At 42.8% G+C, this 17,410-nt stretch overlaps 1 protein-coding gene across 1 annotated transcript in view; it reads left to right on the top strand.

The window, feature by feature from the left end:
• LOC100755213 (solute carrier family 22 member 21) overlaps nucleotides 1-17,410 on the top strand; it is a 56,324-nt gene that overhangs the window by 1,227 nt on the left and 37,687 nt on the right. Inside the window, exon 2 of the mRNA XM_035447739.1 lies at nucleotides 8,321-8,424. Within this exon, the coding sequence (XP_035303630.1) occupies nucleotides 8,321-8,424 (104 nt within the window). The remainder of the gene's footprint in view (nucleotides 1-8,320; nucleotides 8,425-17,410) is intronic.

The raw sequence follows: 17,410 nt of genomic DNA, 5'->3' as shown, positions 1-17,410 counted from the left end.
ACAGGCTCATAAATTTGAATGCTCGGTGGAACTGTTTGGAAAGGGTTGGAGGTGTGTCACTGAGGGTGGGCTTTGAAATTTCAAAAGCCCATGGCATTCCCAATTACCTGTCTCTCTGCCTCATGGTTGCTGTCTGGATATGTAAACACACCCCTGCCTTCCTGCCTACCTGTTGACATGCTCTCTGCCATGATGGTAATGGACTTACCCTCTGAAACCCCCAATAAAATGTTTTCTTTTATAAGATGCCTTGGTCGTGGTGTCTCTTGACAGCAATAGGAGAGAAACTAAGACATCTGTCATGCAACTTCTGGTTCAGGATGCTGGATGAGGGAGATTTTTTATTGAAACTTCTTTATTGGGTGACTGAATAACTTATGAGTTTCTCTAGAAAGCCTAAGAACTAAAGTTTAAGAACAAGTAGTCTGATAGACAAAAGAGAAACTTGAGGAGCCACAAGATTGGATGAAATGTTTTAAGGGAAATGTGATTCTCCACCCCACGACTGCAGCTTGGCTCTGTGTGTGTGTCTAAAACCAGGCAGTGGGGTTAGCCAAAAGAACAAATGAGACCCTTTCTATGAGGTCAGAGAGCTTTGTGAACCCATGTTTCAGGAAAACTTGGTGAGCTACATGCTTGTAAACTGGCCCCTCTTATTGCTCCTTGCTCATCTCTGGGACGCTGGGAAACTCCTACTCACCATGCTATACTTCTGATCCAGGACCACCCCTTCCTCTGAGAACCTAGGTGATTTCTTAGTTTGCTGGACCACCTGCTCTGTGTTTCACGGACACCCAGCCAAGCTTGCAGGCAGAAAATTTTCTGTGTAGCTTTTTGGTAGCTATGAGTTAGGGCTCCTTCAGCTGAAGTCTGGCATGGCTCTGCATTGTCCTACACCATACCTGTCTCTGCTTTCCATAAGTCTCTTGCCAAGGCATTGACAGGACTCCAACTCACTGTTATTGTTCCATACTAACTTTTCTAGTGGTCTTGTCTCTTGCCTACATCTTAGAAAATGGAATTCCTTCCCACTGCTATCTACAACTCACTGGATGAAAATTCCTAGCACCGTAGGTGTTGGGGCTGGCATAAATCTGAAATATAGAGACCAGAGACACCTGGAGCCAGCTGAGCAGCTGCCAGCAATGAAACATGAACCACAAAACTCAATAAAACCCATATGGAGTTTATTGGGGAAAGGGACCAAAGGGAGGGGTAGGTGTTGGCCAACCAGGAACAGAGACAGAAGGGAAGAGGAAGAGGGAAGAAGGGGAAGAAGGGGAGAATAGGTGGGAGGCACTAGCTTAAAAGGGAAAGCTTGCACATACATACAGAGTCCTTAGCAGCCATATAACACATGATGTAGCCACACAACATAGGGTCCTCTGAGCTGTCTAAGTACCTGCCTGAATGCAGGTGTGCACACCCTGCCAGTTGTCAGGGGGCGGGATCAGCATAATGCTTGAATCCTTACATTTGTTATGATAAAGCTTGAAGAGAACCTTGCATGGATTCCATGGCAGGTGATGGTGACCAAGGAGGAGGAACAAATATGACAGGCAGACAGAACTTAAGTGAGAAGTTTTATTAGAAAGGGAGGGAATGGGAAGGAAAGAGAAAAAAGGTAGAGAGACACAGAGAGAGGACAGAATAGAAGAGGGAGACAGGAAGAGTCCTGTCTGCCCCAGGGGAACCTCAGGAAAGAGAGCAGGAAGGAAAGAGAGCTGGAAAAGAGCAGGAAGAGAAGAGAGTGGAAAGAGTGGAAAGAGAGCATAAGTGGGTAGAGGTCTTTCTTTTAAAGGGGTCCTTTGCACCTGCACACAGACTAATACTCATGGAACCCTGGGCTGACTACAGTACTGTCTGAGTACATTCTGCCAGGTGGGCAGGCCAGCATAATGCCTGAATCCTTACAGCCAGGATCTCACTGCCTGCTTGTGCTCTCTCTCTCTCTCTCTCTCTCTCTCTCTCTCTCTCTCTCTCTCTCTCTCTCATCAGAGACCCTCATCTTTGCCTTTTCAGCTGCATGGCAAACCAAAGTAGACACTGCTGAACACTATGCCATGCACAGTCATAGTAGACACAGCTGGCAGGACGCAGTCAAACTGAGCTTCTCTCTTGCTCAAAACCATCATCTTGGGACAAAGGTCTAATAGCAACACAACAAAGGGTCCACAGAGCAAACAAAATAATTTATTCCAAAGACTGAAATGTGGGTTTCATCTGGACTTTGGGGAGCTAGGTCCAAATTCTAAACCCAAGAGGTGTCATGATGTTGAAGGTTGTTGACCCTTTTATCCAATGACTCACTCATGTATCTTATGGTTCCTGAGTCATTCCTCTATTCATGACACTATGGCCATGATAGAGTATTTGGTGGTGTCTTAGTGTTATCATTATTGTGATGAAACACTATGGTCAAAAGAAACTTGGGGATGAAAGGGTTTATTTCACTTATACTTCTGGGTGACAGTCCATCACTGAGGAAAGCAGGGCAGAAACCTAGAGGCAGGAGCTGATACAGAGTCTATGGAGTGGTGCAGCTTACTGGCTTGCTTGATGTGCCTTTCTCAGCCATCTGTCTTGCAGAATCCAAGACCACTAGCCTAGGAATGGCACACCCATGATGGACTGAGCCCTTCTCCATCAAACATTAACTTAAAAAATGCCCTACAGTTGGATCTTATAGAGGCATTTTCTCAATTGAGGCTCTCCTTCCAAATGACTGTAGCTTGTATTAAGTTGACATAAAACTAGCCAGCACAGGTAGCAAATACTACTTCTTTTCTTGCTCAGAGCTTTGATGCACTTATTTTGCAGTTATCGTGAGATTGAGTCTTGGTAAATTGCCTAGGCTGACTGTCTTAGTTGGGGGTTTCCACTGATGTGAAGAGACTCCATGACCATGGCAACTCTTATAATGGAGTGGCTCATTTACAGTTCAGAGGTTTAGTCCATTATCATCGTGGCAGGAAGTAGGGCAGCATGCAGACAGATGTGGTGCTGGAGCTGAGCATCCTTACATCTTAACCCAAATGCAACAAGAAGTGGTCTGAAACGCATGGCAGTATCTTGAGCATATATAAGACCTCAAAGCCCACCTCCACAGTGACACACTTCCTCCAACAGGATCACACCTACTCCAACTTGGCCACACCTCCTAATAGTGCCACTCCCTTTGGGGCCATTTTCTTTCAAACCACCACACTGACTACAAGTAATCTTTTTGCCTCTAGCTCCTGAGAGATCCACTACAAACTCTCATGGCTAGAATTTGCCATTAATTGTAGTGGAAAGCAGAACAAAATGTTTCAGTAGGAAGTGATACATGTTAGGTATGCTTCATTGATGCAGTCAAGTTGGGTAGATCTTGGGGAAGACTTTCATCTTTCTGCCACAAATCCTATCGTTTTTCTTCAAGGTAGTTCACAGGTATAAGAACATTTAGTCCCAGGAGATTATATCCACCCCATCTTCCCAGATTAGAAAAGTAATGCACATTGCATATGAGGTCAAGAGACAAGCTTCTTGGGACTGAGAGGTGACTCAGTGTGTAAGAGCGCTTGCTGCACAAGCATAAACACCTGGCTTCTGATACAAGTCCCTGTATTTAAAAAAAAAAAAAGAAGGAAGGAAGAAAGAACAGGTTAGGACCCTTGGTGCTCACCCAGAGGACCTGAGTTCCATTTCTAGAACCCACATCAGGTGATCCAACACTCTCTTCTGGTCAGCACACATACCATACACATGTGGCATATACTCACGTAGCTGTATACCCATACACAAATTTTTAAAAATAATCATTTGTAAAAACAAAGAAAAGCCAGGCATAGCAATATGGTTCAGTTAGAGAGTCTGTCTCAAAGAAATAGCTCCTCTAATCTCCATGAAAGCATCCATGCCTGTATACATATGCATGCATACACAAATACTGCACTCACATATGCACTAAATAATTGATTCTAACTCTTTTTTTAAAAAGCTCAACAGTTTTTTTTTAAATTATTTTTTATGTGTATGAGTGTTTTGCATGTATGTATTTGAAGTATACCACATGCATGTAGTGCCTGTAGAGGCCAAAGAGGACATGGAATCCTCTGGGAAAAAGCTCCTCAGGGATTGTGACATAAAAGAGATAGAGTCTACCAAGTAGACAGTTTGAAAAGCTTTGACACCTATGTTTATAACAGCACAGGTGTGGGTTCACGCAGGTCTGTGGAAAGAAGACTCAGAGGCACCTTAAGAATGAATTTAGCCTTTTTCAGCTACAGGGGGGATCTGTCTCTAAAGATTGAACCCCTTCCCCTTTGCCCAGGGCTTCTCTTATTGTTCTCCAGTTTACAGCGAAGCAAGTTGATTTCAGTATCCTCAAAACAACCTGACTGAGCCTCCAAAGTGACATTACCAAATGCAAATTCTCAGAAAATACCATAGTTTTCTGGGTTGTTTTCTAGCCAAGTGTTGCATAGGCTTTGCATCTTTGGGAAACTCTCAGACAAGATTCACATATAGGATAACAAGAGAAACAAAGGGTAACTGAGAAACCAAAGATGGATTAGGGCTAGTTACTGCTAACACTCTGGAGCCAGACCAGGTATAGACCAGGAGGAATTCTCCCACACATGTTAATATACACTTGAACCTATTACTACTAGAGAGGCACATTTCTGGCTGGAAAGTAGTGGGGACCCCTGGTCACAGCTGTTCTAGATTCTCCAAGTCGAGGTCCCCTTTTCCAGTTTGCCATCTATGAAGCTTCATACATATATGGCCAGTGCCGCCCATATACCTACCAAACATTGATGGTCTGGTCCCAGGTGCTTTAGTAGCCAGATGAGTCCAGGAGTACTAGGTTCATCTGTAAGCTCATCAACTGGGGTACTTAACCTTGACTATATCCCACCCCTCCAACAAGAATTCAGGCCGAACACTGAACCTACTAGAAGATAAAGTGGGAAATACCCTTGAATTAATCAGTACAGGAGACCGCTTCCTGAACATAACACCAGTAGCATAGACACTGAGATCAACAATTAATAAATGGGACCTCCTGAAACTGAGAAGCTTCTGTAAGGCAAAGGACATAGTTAGCAAGACAAAACGACAGCCCACAGACTGGGAAAAGATATTCACCAACCCCACATCTGTCAGAGGGCTTATCTCCAAAATATACAAAGAACTCAAGAAGCTAGTCTCCAAAACACCAAACAATCCATTTAAAAAGTGGGGTACAGAACTAAATAGATAATTCTCAATAGAGGAATATAAAATGGCTGAAAGACACGTAAGAAAGTGTTCAGCATCCTTAGCCATCAGGTAAATGCCAATCAAAACAACTCTGAGATACCATCTTACTCCTGTCAGAATGGCTAAAATCAAAAATACCAATGACAGTTGGAGAGGATGCAGAAAAAGAGGAACACTCCTCCACTGCTGGTGGGAGTGCCAACTTGTACACTTTGGAAATCTGTATGGTGACTCCTCAAGAAAATGGGAATCAGTCTACCACAAGATCCAGTAATTCCACTCCTAGGCATATACTCAAAAGAAGTACATTCATATAACAAGGACATCTGTTCAACCATGTTCATAGCAGCATTATTTGTAATAGCCAGAAACTAGAAGCAGCCTAGATGCCCCTCAACCGAAGAATGGATAGAGAAAATGTGGTACATTTACACAATGGAGTACTACTCAGCAGAAAAAAACAACAGAATCTTGAAATTTGCAGAAAAATGGATGGAACTCAAAGAAACCATTCTGAGTGAGGTAATCCAATCACAAAAAGACAAACATCATATGTACTCACTCATATGTGGACCTGCTTTATGAAACATAGTAGTGACCGTGCTTTATCAGAGCGTTTTTAATGATGTTGCTCAGAATGGTTTCCTTCCAGATGATGATTGAGAAGCTAATTTAAAAAAAAAAATGGTGCCAGGTACCACAAGAGTAACAGAACTGTGCTGTTTTCTGGAATTTTGTTTTTTACTTTTTTGTTGTTGTTGTTTTCTTTTTTAAAAAATGGAGTGTGCTGAATGTCTCTACAATTTTGTTCAAATGACTGCAGAACCTGGAAAAGCTGTTGCTGCTATTGATGCATAACATATTGCTATTATTGGTCTTTTTATATAAATATAAATATGTATATATACATATATATATATATAATTTGAATTTTTGGAAACCTCAGCTGTGTTGTCAACTTTGGAAAAAAGTATCCCAGTTTATTGTGTTGAGTTGGCATAGTACAGAAATTAACAGCCATATTGGTCTAGAAATGTTGAACTTAATTTTTTTTCCATTTGTACAGGGGTAACACACTGTATTAAATATGTAAGGTCTTATCTACGTGGGTTTGATTACAAAAACTAATAAAGTATTCGCTAAATAAAAAAAAAAGAATTCAGGCTGAGTCCAAATGCCTATTGCACTGGATATCCTGGTTGACAGGTAAGTGAATAGGTGGGACTCAGCCTGTGCTTTTGAGAACTCTTGTCTTTCCTGACTTTACTCACAGGCTCCCTGTAGCCACTAGCAGACAAATATTAATGTAAGCCAGGCCCTGGGAGGTATCAGGACCTGTCAGTGGTGGGTGACAGCATAGCTACTTCAGTGAGTTAGGCTCATGCCCAGACTAAAGACAGGATAAATCAAGCGGGGGGAGGGGAGTGAAAGCCTGAAAGATGCTACCATGCCTGTCTATAGATAAGTTTGACCTGTTTTTACATGGAAAACTTAGTGAGGGCCACAATTCTAGAACTCAGGTGTAGAATCCTGTGTACATTTTCCTTAGCCTCCACCTCCTCATTCTTCTTTTATAAAAAGACATGGCCTGATGTAGCCCAGAGTAACCTTGATATTAACATGTAGCTGAGGATAACCTTGAACATTGACATTCTGATCCTTCTTCTCCCAAGAGCTGGGATTATGCACATGAACCAAAGCCAGGGCTTCATGTATGCTAGGCAAGCGCTCTACCAACTCAGCTTTATCCCAGCTCTCTTGAGTGGATTTCTTGTTAGCATGGACGTATCAGTCCCCAACCATCACAATGAGCATGTTGATAAAGAGCTTCCAGAAACTTACCCTCATTTCGTCTTTGTTTTAGCAAAGTAATACATTTTATCATATTTAAGAATGACAGTAACCATAATTTAGTCTATGACACACAGCTACACGGAAGCTCAGAAGCTGCCTGCCATCACTAATTCCTTCAGCTTTATGACCCCAATCGCTCCCACTTATGCTTTAGCAGTCATGTGTGGATGGTGGACACTATAGGATCATTTATCCACCCATCCGGATCTGGGTGCTGGCACCACCAGGGCAAGTGGAGCTCTGAGGAGCGAGAGCATGTTTGACTCCTGCTAATCGCTGCTTCCTCTTTGACTTGGGGATCAGATATCCACAATTATCCCCTGTGTTGGGGATCACCACCCCACCTACCTCATCTAAAAGTGCATGTTACTCCAAAGTAGAGAAGTAATAGTATGCCCGAGGTGGCAATGGAGGTTCTTTATATCCAGACTCTAGGGTACCCTCTACACCCAGGTCTAGGTGACTGCACGAACCCAGGACAGCAGAGAGACCCAGTTATTTATTCCTCTTCCACCACCCTGGAAGACAGTCATTGTGGGAGCAGCACATTCCCTGTCTCTGTGGTGAACAAACATTCAAATCTATTAGCCTATGGGCCCGTTCTCATTCAAACCACCACACAGTTAAAACCAACATTTCTTCCTAGTTTATGACTCCAAGGCATAACTGGGCTTCGTCCTGTTGGTGTGTGGTAACAAATATTCCAACTCAGGATATCACAGGGACTGAGGGGCCATTGGCCCTGGTGGAAACCCAAGCAGAGCCAAAGGAGCAGATCTAGTCCGAACACCCTAGGCCCTTTGGCCTCAGTCCCCTGCTGGATGCTTTGCTTCTTAGACACCCTCTGTTCCAGTGGCCTGAAGTGTTCTGAGCAAGGATGCCTTGCCTCTTCCATGGCCTTTGGCTCTGTCTGGATTCTTAGTAGTAAGAGCAACAGGCCTTGCTGACCAGAGGTCAGTGTCTGGGTAGAGTGCTGCTGCTTGCCCCTCTCCCCTCCTCAAAAATGAAGCAAGACATGGGAGCCTGTGCTATGAAAGACAAGATAGTGAGGGAGAGGCTCCCTGCTCTCTCTGCATTGCTGCCCAAGTGAACCATTGCTTGTGTTAGTGAGTTCATGTTTCAGAACATTAGGAGGATACAGGGTATGCCAATTCATTTAACAAGAAGCCTTAAGTTTCAGAAACGGAGTGAATGATGCATCCCTTTGCTCCTCCTACAGTGGGACCTGGTGTGTCAGAATGACTGGAAAGCCCCATTTACCACCTCCTGCTTTTATGTGGGTGTGCTGTTGGGCTCCTTCATTTCAGGACAGCTCTCAGACAGGTAAGGTGTCCAGTACTGATCAAGTATGTATCTGGCCTTGATTTCAATTGATGGTGTTCTGTTAGATCAGGGCTATTCATTTCAGAAGCAGCAGCATCTATGTCTGGCATAGACTTTCCATAGCAAGTAAAATTGGCCAATCACCTCCCACACATCAATTTCTAATTGTTACTGAATAGAGAATCCAGTGCTATCCAAGCCATGTGTATCTATGTTCCAATGACCAGTTACTTTGCCATGATTCACTTCTACCCAAGTGTGGCCCCTTTCCCTGGGAGAATACTGCACTCTGCTCTTCCTGAAAAAGGGAAAGAAAGGTTGACAATATACATTTGTGGATGCACTGTATTGTAGAGCAGTAGGCAATGCCATGGTAGCCACCTCTGTATTCTGAAGATAATGTTCGGTCTGTGAGCAAGGTGATAGAAGATCGATGAAATCTCATTAATTGGTGTGACGACCAGAACTCTGGTGTGTTTAGGTAAGTAGCCCTCTAGTTATGGCACTTAATGTATGACCAGGAGAATGAACGTTATTTGTCACAAGCATGCTATTTGTACAATTTTAAAGTTTTTAATTAATGGCTCAGAGAATCAAAAAACAAAAAGCAAAAAAACCATGAAATTAAAGTGGGTAGTTGTGCACACCGGTAATTCTAGTATTCAGGTGGCTGAGACCACGGGATTGAGAGTTCAAATCCATCTTGGGCTACTCAGTGAGAATGTGCCTCAGCAACCAAAAGTAACAAGTCATGAAATTTTATGCAAAAGGATAGAAATTACACATGAGGGTTCGTTGCTGTCGTTTGATCAAAGTCATTAGCTTTTGTGACTCTCAAGAGTCTATTATGCTATGTCCCTTTAGGTGGAGCTTTGGAATTTATCATAGACACCTGAGGTCAGAAGAGAGGCTTTCTGCAGATCTTTGGCCACAGTGACTCTGATAGACTACTTCTAGACCCAGTAGAGGGTGCTGCAGCATCCTCCTGGCTAGCTAGGAGGCTCAGAAAAGTCCAGGATGAGACAGAATATCATTCTTTCTACAAAGCTCTGTCACATACCCTCAAGGTGGTATGATTACACATTTATATCTATGGATCATTATCACATCATTATTCAGAATTTTTGTGTTTTGTGTATGTATTGTTTTGTACATTTTTATTTATTATTTTATGTATGTATAATAGGAGATGAATGTGTATGCCAGCATGCCAAAGCATGCATTTGAAGGCAGAGAAAACTGTGGAATCTCACTTTTAATTCCAGAGATCCAACTTAATTAATGAGGCTTATACAGCAAGCCTTTTACCTGCTGAGCTATCTTGTGGCCCTTGTTTTTTATGGGTGCTTTTTTGTTTGTTTGTTTTTGTTTGAGACAAGGTCTTTCTTGCCCAAGCTGACCTGGTACTTGCTATGTAGGCCAGGGTGACATTAAACTTGTGGCAGTTCTCCTGCATCACTTTCCTGATGCTAGAAATCAAAGAATACACCACCACTCTCAGCTAATGGGAATTTACATAAGTATACATTTCATTATATTTCTTTTTAGGAGTCACCTGGTAATTAAAAACAAAAATAGTCAGCTGCTGGGAGGGTCCATTAAAGATGTCAGTAGGCTGCCAATAATGGTGACATACTCCTTTACTTTACTTGAGAGGCAAAGGAAAGTGGTTCTCTGAGTTTGAGACCAGCCAGGTCTACACAATGGGTTCTAGGACAGCCATTGCACAAAGAAACAGTTTCAAACAGATGGGAAAATTTAAAACATAAAGAGGTCAGTAAGCTGTGACCATACATTGACAACTCTGGCTGAGTCTGAGGTGCCTCCCTGTTGGAGAATGATGTTTCTCTTAATCTAGTAACAGCAACGATTCATTGTTTTCATTGGTTTAGCAAATATGTAGTATGTAATATGTGCCAAACACTGTTCTAAGTACAGCATACCTTAAACACCAAATAGATAGCCATATCCTCACAACCCTCTGAAGCAAGAACTGTTATTCCCATTTTATAAGTGGGGAAAGTAAAACACAGTGGTAAAGTTATATGCCCAGGCTTACATAACTGGCATAATTTGCAGAGGTCATATTGAGGTCCAGAGATCCTTGATCTTTTGGTTTGCTAGACTGTGGATAAAGACCTCTGCTCACCTGGAACTTACCTTTTGTCAAGGCAGTTATATGGATTTAACTTACTGGGGAAGTGAATGTTTTCCTTGGACATAGGAAATCATACCAGAGAAGGACAAGGTTCTATGCGAGTTTCTGACAGGGGTCGGGGGAGACTTTACTGAGGAGCAAAGCATGAGCTGAGAGTTTAAAAATGAGTAGAAATTTGCTGTCAAATGTTGTGGATAGATGAACAGATTCTGAACAGGATAAACAGCCATGTGTCTAGACAGAGGCTTTGTAATAGAAAAAGTTCGCTGTGGTTGAGATCTGGAAAGTGAAGTGGAAACTAAGTCCAATAGGTAGACAGAAGCCTGAGCAGGTAGGTAAACCAGACTTAGACCACAGTGAGGCAAGGTTCCATCACAGTTCAGTGGAGAGTCTTGAGAGTTTTTAAATAATTTTGTAAACCTGAGTGTGACTATCAGACATGCATTTTAGAAAAGAATTTGACAGTCTTGTATTGATGGAAAGAAAATAAGGCAGACCTCCCCCCTCTCTTGTTTTTAATGTTTTTGTTTTGTTATTTCTTTTGAGACAAGTTTTCTCTGTGTGACAGCACTGACTGTGCTGGAACTCCCTTTGAAGATTAGGCTAGTCTCAAACTCACAGAGATTCATCTGCCTCAACCTCCTGAGTCCTGGAATTAAAGGCATGCACCATCACATCCAGTTTATAAGAGAGATATTAAAGAGATCAACTAAAATATTTCTAGTGATCCAAGCAAAAGATGATAGGGGCTGAGCATAGAATCAAGGCTGCAGAGATGAGGTAGTGAAGTCAGGAGGACTTGCTGACTGATCAAATGTTTTTGGGTCCATGGCCCTACCACAGCCAGGGTCTGGTCAAATGTAGGGAGTCTGGAGAAAAGGTCTCTGCCCTTCATAACAAAGTAAGAGATCATACCCTTTTCTAAGACAGAGATTCACATTTGCAGAGGAGACATTGAATACAATTGGAAGGTATTGAATTTGGGATGATTATGAGACCCCTAATTGGAGAGATTCAGTGTGCTGTTGGATGTATATCTACTCCAAGAAAGGGTCCCATAGGTGCAATGGCAGAGGAGGGGCAGGACCAGGCTGAGAAGTCCTTCAGGTAGAAGTGAGAAATTCAAGGGTGGAATGGCCACTGCTCTCAAAGGAATTGAGCTGATGTCAAAATCAAGGAGGAAGTGCTCCAAGTTGAGTGTAGAAACCATACCAGTTGTGTCCTAGGTTAAATAGATCTTTCTGAGCCATCTTAAGTGTTGCGACCGCCTCGACCAGCAAGGAAGATGCAACACCGAGACTCTTCCTTAAGCAGTTTACTCAGGAAACTGAAACAATCTTCTGACTTCGGGGAAAGACCCCCCCCCCCCCAGCTTAAAAGCACTCTTGACAACCAGCCCCAGAACACCACGTGGCTAAGGTGGATAGGCTCACATTTGCTGATGCAAGTTTGAATCTTAGACCAAGCCAAATAAGGAGTTGTTTATTCCAGAGAGCGCTCACCCTCGGGATGGTGGAAGGTGGAAACCGGCGCCATCTTCTGGCGCGGCGCCTCGCAGCTCTCCATAGTTCCCCCTTCTTTATTAAAAAGATAGAGGCCCGGATCCCCGGTGTGCAAACATGGGATAATGTAATGGTGACACCCACAAACTCTACGCCTGCGGTGACCCAAACCCATCCCGTACCTATTTTCCCAGGGGAAGGATCTTGGGTACATCCTTCATGTAATCGGGCTTGTCTTCCCAGGGCAGCCTAGCTGCATACAAGCAAACCCTCGTGCAGTGCTTAGCCTTGCACCCCACTTAAGAGAGCATTTTAGTTCTTAATAGTGGCCAACCAGGCCTGGGGGCACTGCCCTGCCTCTATGGCAGTAAAGGCTTGAATAATCATAGCTGCATCGTGCTTTTGCGTAGCCCTAATCCTGCATATACACCACAGGCAGACCAGGGAGACCATAATCAAGAGGCCTGCTAAAGCTCCCATGCCCGCCCACTCTTTCAAATGATCCATGGCAGAGTTCAACCAGGAAGTCAGGCCGATCACAAGGGATAGGTCTATTCGGGTGGAATTCACGATAGCCATCCTGAGTTCTCTCATGGTGTCTTCAAACTCGGATGACCAATTCTGTAATAGAAACTGAGATAATCTTTTAAACTTCAATTGGTGGTAAAAAGGTGTGGGAAAACCCCTGCATTATACATCACCGATCTATGCTCTGCCATCCCCAGTTGACTCATCATGGGAAAGAGCAGAAGCATCACCAAGTTGACACTCATGGTGTTCCTCATGTTGGATTTTCCTGATCAATCATTCTGGCACCCACACATCTGTTGGTCCTGTGGAAAAACACAAACAGAACCTCGTGCCCATGTCAGCACGGGATCAGGCCCGCACCAGAGGCCTGCCAGAATATCCTTCCATTTAACCATCCCTTACTAGAGCCATGTGGATCCTGATGTCTATCAGCCGCAGAACGGCCTTGAGCATCCAAATTTAAGAAATTAATAGTAAATAGGGCAAGAGATAGCCTCTCCTTAGGAGTACGGCCATGGCCTATTCCTCCTTTTTGTTTTTGCAAACATTCCTTTAACATGCAATGGGCACGTTCAACAATGCCTTGGCCTTGAGGATTATACAGCAATCCATGGAGAAGTTGCACCTCCATGCGCTGACAGAATGAAGCAAAAGTCTGGGCCGTATAAGCTGGCCCATTATCAGTTTTTTACTGTTGGGGTTTACCCCAAGCAGCCCAAGCTTCCAGGCAATGAGTGACAACATTGCATGCCTTTTCTCCTGTTAGAGGCGTGGCGTGCATGACTCCTGAACAGGTGTCCACAGACACATGTACATATTTTTGACTTCCAAATTCAGATATATGTGTCACATCCATTTGCCACACTCTCAAAGGGAGTAGACCTCTTGGATTCACTCCTACATTGGGTGGATGTTGAAAAATTACACATTGAGGGCAATCTAGAACCACTTGTCGAGCATCAGCTAGAAAGAGATGAAATTTCTGTTGTAGTGCACTAGCGTTCACATGAAAGGTCCTATGAAAATCTCTTGCCTTTTCCAAGGTAGAACTCAAAAATATACATTCCATTCTGGTCCAGTGATCAACCTTATCATTACCTTCACTTAATGGTCCTGGCAGACCTGTATGCGCTCTTATATGTTGCACAAAGAAACAAGCTTTCCTTTGCCAAATTAAATTTTGAAGTTGTTGAAATAAAAGGCAAACTGGACTGGCACTTTTTATAGGCCCAGCCACTTCCAATGTCTTAACAGCATTAACAACATAAGCTGAATCTGAGAGTAAATTAAAGGCAAAAGGACAGGCCTTAAAAACTTCTAATACTATTTTTAATTCCACAATCTGAGGGGAGCCAGGTTGAAATTGGTGTAACACAGGCTTATGCCCCTTAATCATATAGGCTCCACAACCTGTCTTAGAACCATCAGTAAACACATTCGGGGCTTCCACAATTGGTTGAGATGAGGTTATCCTTGGAAATATCACGGGATGTTCCCTAAAATACCCCAATAATGGATGTTTAGGATAATGATTGTCTATATCTCCATCAAATCCACACTGCAGGATGGCCCAATCATCAATTGTGGTGCAAAGAATATTAACTTGATGACTGGAATAAGGCACCACAATCATATTGGGGGCTATGCCAAAATATTGTAAGCATTGCTGGATCCCGTTTAAGGCTAATTTTGCCACGGCAGTGGGATAATACTCAATGGATTTAGCAGGAGATATTTTAGGGTATATCCATAGCAGCGGTCCCTCTTGCCAAAGCAAGCCTGTAGGTTGATAATATGTAGGAAGAATACACATAGTGATGGCTTCTCCTTCTTTACACCTCTGTAGAAAGGCACTTTGTAATCTTTCCTCTACCTTCTGTAGGGCATTTCTTGCTTCAGAAGTCTATTGTCTAGGGGAATCTAGAGCCGAGTCCCCATTCAACACATTATACAAAGGTTTCAACTCATAATTCGGTAGCTTCAAATAACACCTAATTCAATTTATATCTCCTAATAATTTTTGAAAATCATTTAGGGTCTTCAAATTATCCTTCCTCAATTCTACCTTTTGTGGAATAATACGGTTCTCACTAATCTTTGTTCCCAAATAGTTTACAGTTTTTTCTTTCTGAACCTTTTCAGGGGCAATAAATAGCCTTTTTCTTTCAAGCAACTTTACTAATTTTACATAGGCCTTCTCTAACATTTTTTCTTCCTTAGCAGCCAATAATATGTCATCCATATAATGAAGATATCCTAAAGTAGGAAATTCCTTTCTCAGTGGTCCAATAGCCTCCCCAATTTTTCCTATGAAGGAACTGTAAGCTGTCCAGTGTTTGCAAACCAGGGTGCTATTATGTCCACCTGATCTAAAAAATTATCTAGGGTACTTTGTTTTAGTTTTAAGCCCTTCAAGCGAAGCAACTCATTCAGGGCCACAAAAATTGGGTTCGAGATCGACACGCCCCTATTTAGCACAACACAAGATTCCCCCCCCCCCTTTTTTTTCTCTTTATCTATGGAGAAAGGAAAACTTTATCACCGATCTAGTCCCGGTCTGTAGATTTTCCGCCCTCTTCACGGGCCCTTAATTTTATCCCTCCCACCTGGGACTTACCAGTGCACTGCCCTGGCTGCAGAAGGTTCTGAGTCTCTTCAGAGGAGGAACTCCCCGTACAGGCCACCACTTGTCTCGACCACCTCGACCAGCAGACGCAACACCGAGACTCTTCCTTAAGCAGTTTACTCAGGAAACTGAAACAATCTTCTGACTCAGACCCCCCCACAGCTTAAAAGCACTCTTGCCAGCCAGCCCCAGAACACCACGTGGCTAAGGTGGATAGGCTCACATTTGCTGATGCAAGTTTGAATCTTAGACCAAGCCAAATAAGGAGTTGTTTATTCCAGAGAGCGCTCACCCTCGGGATGGTGGAAGGCGGAAACCGGCGCCATCTTCTGGCGCGGCGCATGGCAGCTCTCCACACTTAAGAACCTGTGTACTCAGGAGGCAGAAGCAGGAAGATCTCTGTGAGTTAGAGGCCAGCCTGGTGCACAAAGCTACACAGAGAAACCCTGTCTTGGAAAAAAAAAAAAGCTTATGTCCAGAGAAGGGATTGATGCATTGTTTGATGGTACTCAGGAAAACTGCAACACATTGGGCAGATGGACACCTAGAAACCTGAGAAAGCAGTGTTTCCATGTGTCAGAGGGTACTTCCCAAAGAAACTAGTGTGTGAGTCTGCATGGGATGAGGAGAAGGTCCTGCATGTATACAGTGCAGGTGAATGTGTTCTCCAAAAACACATGACCAAAAGAAAACAGATGCATGCTAATCTAAGCAAAGACAACAGTCTACCCTATAGGTAATGATGCAAGTCTCCTGTTCCTCTGACTGCCTTCATGCAGTTAGTTGCCCATAATCAATGCCCGTAATTAACATTTTTGTTTGTTGGATTTTTTTTGGGCAACTGTTTATATTTTCATTTCATTTGTGCTGGAAATTAAATCCAGGGCCCTGTGGGTGCTAAGGATGCACTCTGCCACTGAACTATGCCCATCTCCTCCAGTTATTTTGAATTGTATCATTTTCTATGATTCATTATGCTATATATTTCAAATTTGCATCATTTCCAGTTCTAGGGATATAGACGGTATATAGGCATTTTCATTTTGTGCATTTTATGAAAATTTGGTTCCATGAAGGTACATTATCCCAACATTGATTTTTGTATGTAATTATTGTGCTGGTATGTTGAAACTTCCTCAATAAATGAAGAGGTGTACTTTTTGTATACCTGCACTTATGAAAGATAAAAATTTCTCCAGATCTCAGCTCCTTGGGTGAATGTTGGAGGGTGTTTTGTTGTTGCCTTTTTGGGGGGTTTGTTTGTTTGTTTGTTTGTTTGTTTTCCCCAAGAGTTAGATTGTGGGCTGGAAAGATAGTTCAGACACTGAGAGCATTGACTGTTTTGCAGGACTTAGGTTCAGTTTCCAGCACCAACATAAAGGCTCACAACCATCTGTAACTCTGGCTCTAGTGGCTCTAATGCTCTCTTCTCACTTCTGAGAGCACTAGGCATGCATATAGTACCTAGACATATATGCAGACCAAACACCTATATATAGAAAATAAAATTATAAGTATAATTTTTTAACTCAAGGGGGAAAAAGTTAGATTGCTTGCCTGGTGACCTTTTGCCCTCTCAATAGGTAAATGTGCTTGCTGCCAAACATAATGACCTGAGTTCAACCCCCAGTACTCATATGATGGATGGATACATCAAATCCACAAGTTGACCTCTGATCTTCACATGGGTATACCCTAATAAATAAAAATGAAAGGAAACTTTTAAACAAAAAAAAATAGAATTGTGAGCTGGGATATATACCTCAATTGTAGAACACTGACCTAAGGTTTCCATCCCTGGTACCACAGAAGAAACACTCAGGTTGTCTATCATGCTGCTTCAGCTGCCTGCAGTAATAAAACTGAGTGCACACAATTACCAGGTATGCCTGTTACTACATTGCAGGTTTTGACCCATTTCTTTGTAAATATACTTTGCTCCCAAGTGGCTACTTTGTTTATCAAAATATGTGTGTGTTTGTCTACTTTATTGTGTAAAGTATATAAAATTTCTGTCATGTTTTTATTTCTCAATCCCCTCTTTAAAATGTAAATAAATAGCCTGGAGGTGGTGGCACATGCTTTTAATCCCAGCACTCAGGAGGCAGAGGCAGGCGGATCTCTGTGAGTTCGAGACCAGCCTGGTCTACAAGATCTAGTTCCAGGACA

Source organism: Cricetulus griseus, chromosome 7 (genome assembly GCF_003668045.3).
Source record: "Cricetulus griseus strain 17A/GY chromosome 7, alternate assembly CriGri-PICRH-1.0, whole genome shotgun sequence".
Taxonomy (NCBI): Eukaryota; Metazoa; Chordata; class Mammalia; order Rodentia; family Cricetidae; genus Cricetulus; species Cricetulus griseus.
The sequence above is the reverse complement of the archived record's forward strand: the minus strand, read 5'-3'. Positions and strand labels throughout refer to the sequence as shown.